The following is a 14,278-nucleotide window of genomic DNA, read 5'->3' as shown; positions in this document are numbered from 1 at the left end:
GGCTGGTCGGCGGCGTGGGCAGCCTTGGCGGCGGCCGAAACCCCTAGGGGTCGACCGCACGTAGATCGAGGCCACAACGCGGCAGTGGTTGCTGGTGCTCGGTGGTGGCTGGACAACCCGGATGAAGATGGTGACGGTGCGGATCCCAAGACTGTAGCGGAGACTAGTTGTTTTTATTTTAGGGCAAAACCTTAATTAGGGTTTTAGATGGCCCGATTAATAGGCAAGGCCCAATGTGTGGTCTTGACCTAATTTTTATATTCTAGATATTTGATTTATTCAAATGGGGTATATGTTTTTTAATCATTTTTTATCCGGAGTTCCATGGTTTATGGAAATGATAAAAATGTGATTTATTTTAATTATTTGGTTTTAGACACTTAGTGGTTTAAATCAAATGATTTATTTGATTATGTGTGATGTGACAAAGTGTGCAAAATTATTTGCCTATATGATTTACATCTTAGGTGAGTTAAATAATTATTTGCTTGCATGATAATCAAATGAAAACCATTTTATTTAAAAATGACTAAGCGACAATTATGAACAATCATGTTGTATATGGTCTCCATAAATAGTATTCAAATGTGAAGTAAATTAGATAACATTTCGACTTTTCTTTAAAGGAGTCATGTTATTAGTAGTATTTACAGTTTTCGCAATATTTGAATAACTAAAATGGTTCTTTTAAATGAAAGACATATTTCTGAAGTAATATTGTGTCCAGTAGGAGCAATATTATCAAAAAGTGAGCATTGTTTAAAATATGTTAACCATGGTCTTAGAATTTTATTGAGTGGCATACGACCTTTCTTTAGAGGAGTATTCAAAGCAAGATAAGATTCTTGAGGACTAGAATTATGGTACTAGCTTAGGCAATATTAGGCAGTCAAGCCATTCTTATGGTTTTTGGACTATCTGTCGGTATTGTGACCAAGAACACATTTTTAAAATCTAAATAATCCATGACATCTTTTGGTTCTTGTTTATTTAGCGTTTTAATAGCATATGTGATTCTCGAATGTTTTATGGTTTTTACATTCTTTTATCATGTATGGTTGTGTGATGGATACCTTTTATTTTTCTCAGTCAATATCAATTATGTCGCTCAATCCATTATATGTGATCTTGAAAGAAAACAAACTCGAGAGGCCAAAATATGTAGACTGGAAACGTAATTTGGATAATGTTCTCATCGCTGATGATTATAAGTTTGTGATTGAAACCGATTGCCCCGAAAAACTTGCTGATAATGCTTCAGAGGAAGTGAAGGCTGTGTATAGAAAGTGGATAAAAGGAAATGAGATGGCGAAGTGCTACATTTTGACTTCTATGTCAAATGTACTTCAACATCAGCATCATTCCTATGAATTTGCTCATGAAATCATGGAGAACCTTCAATCCTTCTTTGGGACTCAGAGTCGATCTGCTAGATCTCTAGCGATCAAGAGCCTCATGAATAAGACTATGAAGGAGGGCACACCAGTTAGGGACCATGTCCTTGAAATGATGCGCGACCTTAATCAAATTGAGTTCTTGGGAGGATCAATAGATCCAGATTCTCAAGTGGACATAATACTCTAAAGTCTTCCAGCAAGCTTTCAGTAGTTCAAGGTCAACTACGAAATGACTAAGCAAGACCTCAACTTGGCTAAGCTTCTAACTGAGCTTCAGAACGCTAAAGGCATTTATGCCCAAGCTAAACAAGCTATGTTGGTTGACCGCGCCTCCAGTTTCAAGGTCACTAGACCAAGAAACAAGGCGGAGCAGGCCGCCAAGGGATTGAAGGCAAAGAAGGGCAAGAAGAAGGTTAAAGCAACGAAAACTGGCAAGTGTTTCAAGTGTGGTGAAAAGGGACATTTGAAACCTGATTGCCCCATAAAGGGAAAAGGTCCAAGTGGTTCAGGTATACACCAAGCTCATGTTCTTGAAACTCACTTAACAACTGTTTCTACCCATCAATGGGTAGTAGTACGGGAGCCACTGATCATGTGTGTTTCGATCCTGCTCTTTTGCAGGAGTCAAGGAAACTTGTAACACCCCAAAATTTTTGTGACTTTTATTTAATATGTCGATTTGGAAATTTCATTTATGAAATTTATGTTGTTGCTACGTGACTGAGTTTGAGTATGTGGAATAAACCGTCATGGGAAAATTGGAATGAAATGCTATTTATATTTTAATGTGGGGAAAATCAATTTAAATAAGATCATGCATCTTGTTCTAGCCAAATAAAGTGGCTATTGTCCCCAATTATTGGAAATTTATTCTTTCTTGGATTTAATTAATTGTTTTAGGATATTCATCCAAGTTAAATCCAAATCAAATTATCCCTAGTTTGTACTACATGAAATTCAAACTCTAGCCTATTATTTTTGTGAGTTTCGAAAATCCCCGATTTTAATTAGGAGGATGAATTAGTTTCTTCGATTTAATTGGTACCTTGTTGGTTCCCTTGATCTATTTTAAATCCAATTAAATCTTGCCACCTTTTATGTAAAGCCCCACTTTTGGAACCCTAAGACGTTGCTTTTATTGCTTTGATTGTCACGAATTAAATGATGAATCTTTATGTGATTGATTCGATGACCTAATTTTGATTTGACCTAGTAAATTTCATTGATTTTATGGCGTGACTTAAATTAATTGATGTGGAATGAAATATATGGCGGTGAATTATATTTTTAAGGGGAGTGAGATTTAAGATAGAATCATAAATAATTACCTTGTCCTTTTATTGTGGAAATATTGGCCACTACCAAATTATTGGAGAGGAATTCTATTTCTTGGATTTAATTATTTGTTTTGGGATAATTATCCAAATTAAATCCTAAAGCCTAATTACCTTACTTCCTTCTTGATAAAAATCGGCCACTATTATTTTCTTAGGGGGATTCGAAATCTCCTAATTTGTAGGAGAAGGAAATTATTCATTATTTATTTTGATCCCTTAATTATTTCTTTCCATGTTTTAATTGGAATGTCCTAGCAAATCTTTCCCTACTCTATTTTATTTAAGATTTGGAAATTATTCCTTGTGGGAGGAATATTTCACACGCCTACTATCATATTATTTGGGAGGATTTTTATTAATTTTCCTGCTCCGTATTATTTTATTCTGCTCCGTGAAAACACCAAATTTAAATCAAAGGCTAATTAAATAGCCACGATTTTCAAAATATCCTCCTTATTTCTCCATCAATTACACGCCAATTACCTCCATCAAATCTCCCCAAATCTCTCCCATCTTTATTGTGATTATCCTCCAATTATTCTCTAATTAATTGGGAGATATTCTATTCCCTAAACTCTATAAATAAAAGACTCCTAAACCCTACCTCAAATCACACGCCTCCCACCTCAATCACACGCCCCCTCCCTCTTCTCCACTCTCCCACACTTGTTCTTCTACTCTACTCAAGATCCTTTCGAATTTTCCAAGAGATTATTGAAGAAGCAAGGTTTTTATTCGTTCCTACCGTTTGTTTCATCCAAGAGAGGTAAAAATCAGACCCTATTCTTCATTCCTCCCCATCTAAACATTCTTTGACTCCCTCATGCATGTAGAGAGTGTAGGGATTTCAAATCTAAGGGATTCAATCGGTGGGAATTTGTGTGTGTATGTTTGATTGCGCTTTGAATGAATTTGTTTGATGAATTAATGAATCTATGGTGAATGATGTATGATGTTATGAGAGCATGAGTATAAGGACCCTTTTGAGCATGTTTGTGTGTTAAACCCATGAAAAGGTTGATTTTTGAATAAATAGGGATAAACCCTAATTCGAATTTTTAAAGGCATGAAAAGCTGTAAGTTCGGACAGTATGTTCCGACATGCATTTTACGGACCAAATGAACTCCGATTTGATCTATTCTTTTTCCTGAGTAAATTTCTTGATGTCTTCTATGTTGTGTGTGAATATCAACTCATTTGGATAAAAGATGGAGTTTTGGTGAATTTTTAAAGTTGACTGCGCATTTCTGGCAGAAAATGTTTTCTCGACCAGTAGGTTACATTGTCCTTTTTTACCAACCAAAAAGGGGTATTTTGATATGAAATTTAAACTGGAAGTTAGTTGATGTGTCTACTGCATTGTGGTAAAGTTTTAGCCCCAACGGAAGTCGGGTGAAATTTTAATAATTTTTATAAAATGGTTGCGCAGTGCTGCTAGATCTCTATCTTGACAAAAACACTATGTTGTTATAAGTGAATTACTTGATTGATATATGTGATGACATGATGCGCTGTTCAAAGGGGGGGAAAAGGGAAAACGATAGAGACATGCATAATATTAAGTCGATGGTTGTGACTGATAAGATATATATATTATCTAAAGGTAATAACTCGTGCACGAAGCGTGATAACAAAGGGAAAGTAGTAGTTGAAATCTAAACGGTCGAGGTGGGCTTCTTTTCTACCCTACATTTTTGTGGGTTTTCTTTTACTAAAATCTTTTATATATGACTGTGGAGCTATAAGGGTGGTTTAAAGCGATTATCATGCCGTGATTTGTTTTAACGTGCCTATCTGAAGTGGCTGTTGCCACTGTTATATAAATCGAATTCGGGTCCTCGTAGGACCGCAAACCCTACTTGAATTAGTGTACACCTATGGTAGACTGTGTGCTAGCGTATGGGCTAGCCGGTCTAGTGACCTGGTTTGCGGCCGCATTCCTTGTCATGTATTGGCAGATATGGTTGATGACGATGGGGAAAAATGACTGCGCAGTCGCTATTTTGAACAATGGAAAATATTTTGGTGCCTCGGGCCTTTATAAAGCTCAAACCCCGATGGTTACCTACGTATGGCATGATAATATGTACTCTTATTTAAAATGTTTTCGGCATGAGCCACTGAGTATTTTCAAAAGTACTCAGCCCTGCATATGTTTTCTCTATGTGCAGGTTGAGCAGCGACGAGCGGTTGGTGGTGTTGAGCAGGAATTAATAATAAACTATGGTCGTTTTGAAACTTCGAGTGTCATCGTGTCTTCACACATGACGTCACTCTTCTCTTGGATGCTTCCGCTGTGATGTTTGCTTTACATACTTTTTATTTAAATTCAAAAACTATTTCATTTGGGATATTTACAAACTCGTTACTTATTTGGAATAAATGCTAAACCCTTAGTCATTTACTTGTTGAACATAAATACTTTTGGTTGTTTTATTTATTAAACTTAAATTCTTGGTCAAACTTTTGTTGAAAACCCTAGTCTTCTATGCCTATCCATTAAGCCCCTTTAAGTCGCGATCGCCCGCTTTTATTAACCCTAGGGGCGGTCGTGACAGTTTGGTATCAGAGCCTCAGTTCTTTCCGCTCTGGACCCAAGAGTCTTTTTGAGTGAAAATCTGTGCATGTGTAATTTGGCTAAATGATAAACATCGGAAGCTCAACACCACAACTCGTCCCTGCCCAACCACGAGGAATGAGGTAACAAGTATGTTGATGGAATTTTGATATGAACTGTGAAATGTTGGGAATATCGATGGGAATATTTTTCTTGCATGAATGAAAGTACTTCTATGGGGATTTGAGATTATATATCATGTTTGAAAATTTTGACTGGAATATGGGTTGATGAATTGATATGAAGTGAAATTGATATTTGCGCTTATGCCGAGATGACAAATGTTGTTATGAAAATAAACTTGTATATGTAACTCGAATATGCGTTAAACCTATGAGTTGGATGAAATTTTATGATGATGCTTATGCGATTACATTGTGAAACAATATCTATGATGGTGAACTTGAGCATGCTACTATACCTAGTTACAAATTGGTGCAATGAATGCAAAACTTTGCGATAATAATAAACGTAGAGATGTGAAATGCTTAGTGCAAGGCAAGTAGCCTATGGGGAAGTCGGCATGCTACGACTCGACGAAACGCGTAAACACACGAACCAATAACCTTGGAATATTCAAAACTTTGACATGATGATACTTACATACCTAAATCTTTTGCTATACATAGCCATCTTCATAGGCATCATGTTCTCAGCATCTCTTTTTGAAACTTAAACCCCATTGCTTCCTTCTATCGTGGGACTGATGCTGAGTTTTCTTTGTTGTCCCTTTAGATGGTCCATCAGTATTATGCCCCGATGCGAAATTGTTACTCCAGCAATAGGGACCACCCAGTTGAGAGCTACCAAGACTACGAGTGGGATGGGAAGCTTTTCCTTATGTCCTATGTCACCGGATTTTATGATAAGTGGATTAACGCCTATGCGTATGGGGGAGCCACCCATCACGAGGGGATCTGAAAGCTCATCCACACTTTACCACCGCATTGGGACGAGTGGACCACTCAGGCATCTGGGTTTTTCATATGGTATAGCCCGCCTGACTACACCGCGCGGGGTGATTTGGTTGGCCTTATAGAGGTGCTAGTTCCGGCTATGACAGCTGCTTTTGACGGACCGCCACGTGCTCCACCTCCACATATCTATCCGCCTATTCAAGCCCGCATGCGAAGGAATCGCTGCGACAGGGAGCCACATGTCTCCCGTGTTCCTAAGAGAATGAGACTCGGGATGCGCGTTTCAGCCCCGCTAAGAATCGACAGAGAGGTCGATGGGATGCCCGAGATAGTACCTCCACCCGTAGGTGTCGAGGAAGAAAGTGAGGAAGAGGATCCAGAGGAGGATCCCGAGGAGGAGGAACCCGAGGAGGAGGAGGACCCAAATAGAGAGAGCGTTGGAGAGACCGGGGCGAAGGAGGATAAGGATGGAAAAGATTAAACATAATAATTCTGGAATATTTTATTTCGATTTCCCACGTTTTTTTGATACTCTACCTTTTTGCTTGACTCTAGTTTTTCTCTTTCCACGATGTTTTACCCTTTTGTTTTGATGATGATGGAACTAAGACCTATTGGAGGCAACGTTTGATAATTCTATGGAAATTTTTGTCTTTTGCTATTCTATTGTGCAATAACTTGATATCATTTCTTATTGTTCAAACTGTGCGATTACCTTTTGCTATACTACATTGTAATCGTCCTTTTCCTAATTGCACAATTATTTGTGACATACTATCTTTGCTACTCGATGGTACAATTGTTTCTTGCCAAAATTTGAAACCATCCTAACCATCTCATTATACAACTGTCTTTTGTTGTCCTATTGCACAATCATATCCTACTATCGTTGTCTTTTACCATTCTATTGGAAGCCTATGATTGCCACTCTATTGTACAAATTGTCTCCTATCCTTTACTATCTTGTTGAGCAATCACTCATTTGCTACCTTGCGACGCAATTGCCTCTTGCGACACCATTCGGTGATTGCTCTCTTGCTATCATTTTATGCAGTTATATTCGATACAGTGTCTTGCAAAAGCTCCTTATTATTCTATGATGCAATTTCCCATTGATTTCCACCTTTCAACTATACCACACAACTGTTCTTGGGATTTCGAATAAATAGAAGAATAATTCTAGTGATAAATCAGAATGCCGCCAAGACGTAACATAAGACGTGGGAACCCCGAACCTACCCCTCAAGCGATGGAGGAGAGTGTGACGCAACCCATCCCTCCACCACCACCTTCTCCACCTCCGGTTGACCGTGAGATCGTGAAGTTGTTCTTAGGTCAGAAACCTCCCGTCTTTGATGGAATGGGAGAGCCGGCCAAGGCGGCCGAATCATGGATACGCTCATTGGAGCGCATTTTCGCAATCTTGGGGTGTAATGACAAAGAACGGTTGAGTTGTGTGACCTACCAACTAACCGAGTCTGCTGACTTCTGGTGGGACATGGATGAATACAATGCCCCGAGAGCAAGTAACGGGGATGACATGGGAAGGTTTCAAGGTCGAGATGTATAATAAGTATGTGCCCAAGAGCTATCGGAAAGCAAAGGCGGCATAATTCTACAATTTGACCCAAGGACACATGACTGTGACCGAGTACGACCGTGCACTCAACAACATGACCCGGTACGCACCTGAACAAGTTGATACCGCCGAGAAGCTGGCCGAGAAGTTCCGTGAGGGACTACGGCCAGAGATAAGGATGTCGTTGGCTAGTCGTGGGAGACTTCCCTATGTGGAAGCACTAGCCCTTGCGCTAGACATTGAGGCAGCTATGCCCAAGGAGAAAGCAAAGGAAAACACTACTTTGGCACTACCTCCACCACACCACTCCTGAGAGAAGTGGAAGTGGGAGGGAAACAGAATCCCATATGACAACAAGAGGTATCAGCACACCCAGAACCAACTGCAATATGGGGTAGGGCAAAACTCATCTAACCAGAGAGGCGACTTCCGACCCAAGCCACCACAATGCAACGTGTGCTCCAAGTACCACTTTGGAGAGTGTAGAATCCAGAGCACCCCTAAGTGCTTTAACTGTGGAGGAAACGGTCACTTCTCTAGAGAGTGTCCGAGTAAGAGGGTAACAATGGAGTCGAGACAGAACACTCAAGGACCCCACATGCAGCCAAGAGCACCACAAACAGAGTCGAGGGGAAATCGCGATCAACCTCCGCGACAGCAACAACCCTACCGCCCAAGACTTCCTCCTCAGGCTAGAGCATATGCCTTGAGTCGGAAACAACCCAAGATCGAACAAGGGAACCAGGAGAACGGAAACCTGGCAGGTATGGGTAAAATCCTCGACACTTCTATCTTTGTGTTGTTTGATACGGGCGCATCGCATTCCTTCATATCTGACTTATGTGTGGATACTTTGAGGTTGCCTGTTAACAAATCTGAACATAAGATGATAGTGTCTTCACCAGTGGGTGGGACAATAGAAATCTCACGAACATGCCCGAACGTAGAAATTATGATGGGAAGCCTTAAGATAGTCGCTCATGATCTGCAAGTTATGGCGATTGGGGACTTTGACGTAATTTTAGGAATGGATTGGTTGACCTCGAATTTTGCGACGATTCGTTGTAAGGAGAGACAGATATCTCTACAAGCCCCGGGCAAGGAACCCACCTTATGCTATGGAATCTCGATGAACTGGCGAACCTCTGTCATTTCCGCGCTCCAAGCTAGTACGATGAGGAGGAAAGGACGTTCTGCTTATCTTGTCTATCTACAAGGAGATGAGAAAGGAGAAAGGAAAATGGAAGACGTAGCCGTCGTACGGGAATTTCCGGACATTTTTCCCGAAGCCTTGCCTCGACCACCGCCAGATCGACAATTGGAGTTCACCATCGATCTAGCACCAGGGTCGGCACCTGTGTCTAAGGCACCATACAGAATGGCGCCTAAGGAGTTAGAAGAACTCAAGATACAGCTCCAAGAGCTTATGGACCTGGGTTTTATTAGACCCAGTGTTTCACCATGGGGCGCGCCTGTGCTTTTTGTAAAGAAGAAGGACGGATCAATGAGAATGTGTATCGATTATCGGGAGCTGAACAAGATGACTCTCAAGAACAAATATCCACTGCCAAGGATAGATGACCTATTCGATCAACTTCAAGGAGCCGGTGTATTCTCGAAGATGGACTTAAGGTCCGGATATTATCAGTTGAGAGTCCGACAAGAAGATGTACCAAAGACGGCCTTTCGAACGAGATATGGTCACTATGAATTTGTCGTAATGCCGTTCGGTTTGACGAATGTACCTGCGGTATTCATGAACTTGATGAACCGAGTGTTTCATCCCTACTTGGATAAGTTTGTCTTGGTGTTCATTGATGACGTGCTAGTTTACTCGAAGAATGGGAACGAGCACGAGGAACATCTGCGAATCACCTTGGAGACCTTGAGGAGCGAGAAGTTATACGCCAAATTCAGCAAGTGTGAGTTTTGGCTTAAGGAAGTAAATTTCCTTGGTCACATCGTGTCGAAAGAAGGAATTCGAGTAGATCACGCTAAGGTTGAGGCGGTGCAACAGTGGAAAGCACCTTCAACACCAAACGAGATTCGGAGTTTCCTAGGTTTGGCGGGGTACTACCAAAGGTTTATAAAAGGGTTCTCCAAGATAGCGAGGCCCTCAAGGGGCTGGCCGGTGGCGCGCACGAGTCCCCACTCGTTTGCGCGTCGCCCCGTGATCACGACTCCCGGCTCCCACTGTCTCGACATCCCTATCTCGATCGCACATGGTGCGTTCGAGCAATTCAAGTTCTTTGATTCGATAGTTCTTGAGTTCATCTTGCATAATTAATTAAACAAAACACCAAGAACATGCTTCGCAATCAAATAATACATGCATACATGAATTTCGCGAAATTTAAATCCAAATAATCAGAGCCAAAGACTGGCTCTGATACCAACTCAAGGGGCTGGCAGCAGAAGCGTGCGGACAAAACGGATCACATGAATTTGATCTATTTAGCAGATTATTTAGACAAAATCTATTCGCGTAATTATCACATGTATCATGCTCATAACTTGAATTAAAACATGCTTTAGCACATAAAATTCCTAAAACATGCTTACTACGGAATTAGCCAATTTACCTCGTTGATTCAATCAAGAATCGATGATGGCTTGCTCCGTCTCCACATGAAGATCTTCAATACAAGACCTCGGATCTTCTGACTGGTGTCCCGGACTATACGCTGATATTTGTGTGGGCAAATCTCACCAATGTACTAGGACTCGAATAATGGAAGACAGAACTCAGCTCACGGAGGGAGCACAATTTTCGAAAACTCTCTCAAGAGGGGGGAGGACGAAAATTTTACAAATTAATTGTTGTGTTTTCTGTCTCCTTTATTCTCCTATTTATTTAAGTCACATATTGGGCCCAGTCAGGGATCTAAGGAAGAATCTGGAACAATCCTCACCCAATTAGCTTTTTACTAATTAAATTGAACCCACAATTTAATATAAGCTTATATTGGAATATTACGAGCAGCCACTACAGAAGTAATATTGCACTGCCTTCCAAACCCGAAATTACAAGTATTCCGGGTTTCCTTTAATTGTATTTGATTTATTTCCCGCGCTTAAGATGGAAACATCCATTAATTAATTAATGTCTGCTATAGACTTAATTAATTAACATATTTCGAATTCCAAGAGTGAACTTAGCAAGAAACTCTTATTTATTATTCATAGAGTAATCAAACTCCAACTAGCTAGGTTCCGAATAATAAAACCTCGTTTCGAGCTCCTCTTGTGGATGTTATCAAACGAGACTCTCCTCGCGCACGTTTCAACATAATAGCAATCCTAGCACCTCTAGATAATGATCACCACTACCCAATATACCTGGATCGTTGGGTTACGAAAAACCCGCACCTTTGGTAAGTCAAAGTAGTGGATACTCAATATCGTATGCTCAATGCTAACGTACATTGATTAAGAAATTAATTCTCAAGACCTCGTCTTTCAGTAGATAGCATAAAGACTCGTCTTGCTGTTAGATCCATTCAGTGTTATACCACACCAACGTCATCTTATTTCAATAAGGTTTAGAAATAATCGGACTGACATGGCAACCTTTCGCTATTGGTAGTCTAGGCCTATCTAGGTTGTGAAATTCTTATTTTTCTTTGTTTAGAACTGACCGTGTTACCTTAAATTGGACGACGCCCACAACCGGTCTACTAAAACAAAGACTTAGACTTTGTTACGTTTGCTCATACATTTAAATATGCAATAGACAACCATTAAATGTAAAACATAACAACATTATGACAAAAATAATCTGTTGCATTTATTGGAAAATAACCATTAGAGTTTTACAGTATCCAATCACTCGAAAGGTGATTTCTAGTATACAAAACCCTAACAATCTCCCACTTATACTCAAAACAGCTTTCGAGAATACAAAATAGTAGTGCACACGTCTAAATTTCTCCCACTTATACTGAAAGCGAGTTGAGGTCTTGAATGAGTCGAACTCCCATCCCTTCAACGTGGCACTCGAACGGTTTTACCGCCAAAGCCTTTGTAAAAGGATCTGCCAGGTTGTTCTCTGACGCAATCTTGACCACTTTTATGTCTCCTCTATGCACTATATCTCTAATGATATGATACTTCCGCTCTATGTGTTTGCTCGCTTTGTGAGCTCTTGGTTCTTTCGAGTTTGCCACAGCACCAGAATTATCACAATAAATAGTGATGCTCTTGGGCAGATTCGAAACCACACCTAAATCCATAAGGAAGTTCTTGAAGCATACAACCTCTTTTGCAGCCTCTGATGCGGCCATATACTCAGCTTCCATGGTCGAGTCCGCAATGCATTTCTGCTTCACACTCTTCCAAATTACGGCTCCACCTCCTAAGGTGAACACATATCCTGAAGTAGATTTTCTCGAGTCCTGATCAGCTTGAAAGTCTGAGTCAGTATATCCCAAAGGACAGAGCTCGACTGCATTGTAAACTAGAGCATAGTCCTTAGTCCGTTTAAGGTACTTGAGTATGTTCTTTACGGCAGTCCAATGTCCTTGGCCCGGATTCGACTGATATCTTGCCACCATGCCAACAGCAAAGCAAATATCTGGTCTAGTACAAAGCATAGCATACATGAGACTTCCAACTGCCGAAGCATATGGAATCCTTCTCATTGCTTGTATCTCAGACGACATTTTAGGGCACATCTCTTGAGATAAATGGATGCCATGTCTGAAAGGTAAGAAACCTTTCTTGGCGTTCTGCATGCTAAAACGACTAAGTACTGTTTCGATGTAAGATTCTTGAGATAAGCACAACATCTTCTTCTCTCGATTCCGAAGAACCTTGATCCCGAGGATGTGTCCCGCGTCTCCCATATCCTTCATCTCGAACTGGTTTGATAACCATGTTCGAACTGATGACAGTATCTTTTTATTGTTTCCAATTAGAAGAATGTCATCTACATATAAAACTAAGAACACCACATTCCCCTTATCAACTTTCTTATACACGCAACTCTCACTTGGGCACTTTTCGAATCCAAACTTGCAAGCAGTTTGATCGAAACATTGGTTCCACGATATGGATGCTTGCTTGAGGCAATAAATGGCCTTCTTAATCTTCCAAACAATGTGTTCTTTGCCCTTTATGGCATATCCTTCGGGTTGTTCCATGTAGATGGTCTCCTCAAGATTGCCGTTTAGAAATGCAGTCTTAACGTCCATCTGCCATACATCCCAATCCATATAAGCTGCAATAGACAACAGTATCCGGATCGATTTGAGCATGGCCACTGGGGATAAGGTCTCATCATAATCGATGCCTTCCTTTTGGGTATACCCCTTGGCCACTAGTCTTGCTTTGAAGACTTTAACTCATCCATCGGGTCCACGTTTACGTTTATATATCCACTTGCTCCCAATGGCAGTACAACCTTCGGGTAGGACGGACAAATCGTAGACGTCTTTGTCTATCATAGATTGTAGTTCCGAATCCATTGCTTTTACCCATTCGCAATGATCGATATCTGCCTGCGCCTCCGCAAAGTTCCAGGGATCTAATACATTGCTGTCCGAGGAGTGATCCATAGATTCTCCCAAACCAATGTATCTGTTGGGCTCATGTGAGACCCTCCCACTGCGGCGCGGTACTACAATATTTTGAGTAGAAGTTGAAGTTTCGGGAATTGTTTGTACACTTGGTACTTGTTCTTGGTTAATGGAACTTGTGACTGAAGTTAGCTCATCAAGAGCCACTTCACTGCTGGGTTTATGATTCATTACATAGTCTTCCTCTAAGAATGTCGCGTGAGTGCTCACAATGACTTTCTTATCTCGGAGACTAAAGAATTCATAACCTTTCGTTCCTTTGGGGTAACCTATAAACAAACATACCTCCGTCCTAGATCCTAGCTTAGTTTGATCCTTTTCCAATACATGAGCCGGGCAACCCCAAACCTTGAGATGTGCTAGATTGGGCTTACGCCCAGTCCACAACTCATATGGAGTTTTACGTACGGATTTTGATGGTAAATTGTCTAAAATGTGACTTGCGGAAAGCAAGTCATGTCCCCAAAACGAAATAGGCAGACGTGCATAACTCATCATCGATCGAACCATGTTTAATAAGGTCCTGTTCCTTCTTTCAGCCACGCCGTTCTGCTGGGGCGTGCCCGGCGCAGTCAGTTGGGATTGAATTTCCACTTCCGATAAGTAGTCTAAAAATTCGGCACTGAGGTATTCTCCTCCACAATCAGATCGTAGGCATTTGATATTCTTCCCATGATACTTCTCCACAAGAGTCTTAAAGTCTTTAAACTTGTCAAAAGACTCTGACTTGTGACGCATCAAGTAGACATATCCAATTTTCGAGAAGTCATCAATAAATGTGATGAAGTATCGAAAACCACCTCTTGCCTCAGTTGACATTGGTCCACATACATCGGAATGAACGAGCTCAAGTA

The 14,278-nt window shown here is 40.7% G+C and overlaps 1 protein-coding gene across 1 annotated transcript; it reads left to right on the top strand.

Annotated features, from left to right (window-relative positions):
- Positions 1–1,101: 1,101 nt before the first annotated feature.
- On the top strand, positions 1,102–1,584 carry LOC121764246. Its single transcript, XM_042160299.1, has one exon. It carries the CDS (start codon positions 1,102–1,104, stop codon positions 1,582–1,584), a length of 483 nt encoding a protein of 160 aa, XP_042016233.1.
- The last annotated feature ends 12,694 nt before the right edge of the window (positions 1,585–14,278 follow it).

Source organism: Salvia splendens, chromosome 14 (assembly GCF_004379255.2).
Source record: "Salvia splendens isolate huo1 chromosome 14, SspV2, whole genome shotgun sequence".
NCBI classification, from domain to species: domain Eukaryota; kingdom Viridiplantae; phylum Streptophyta; class Magnoliopsida; order Lamiales; family Lamiaceae; genus Salvia; species Salvia splendens.
This window is presented reverse-complemented; position numbering and strand designations above follow the sequence as displayed.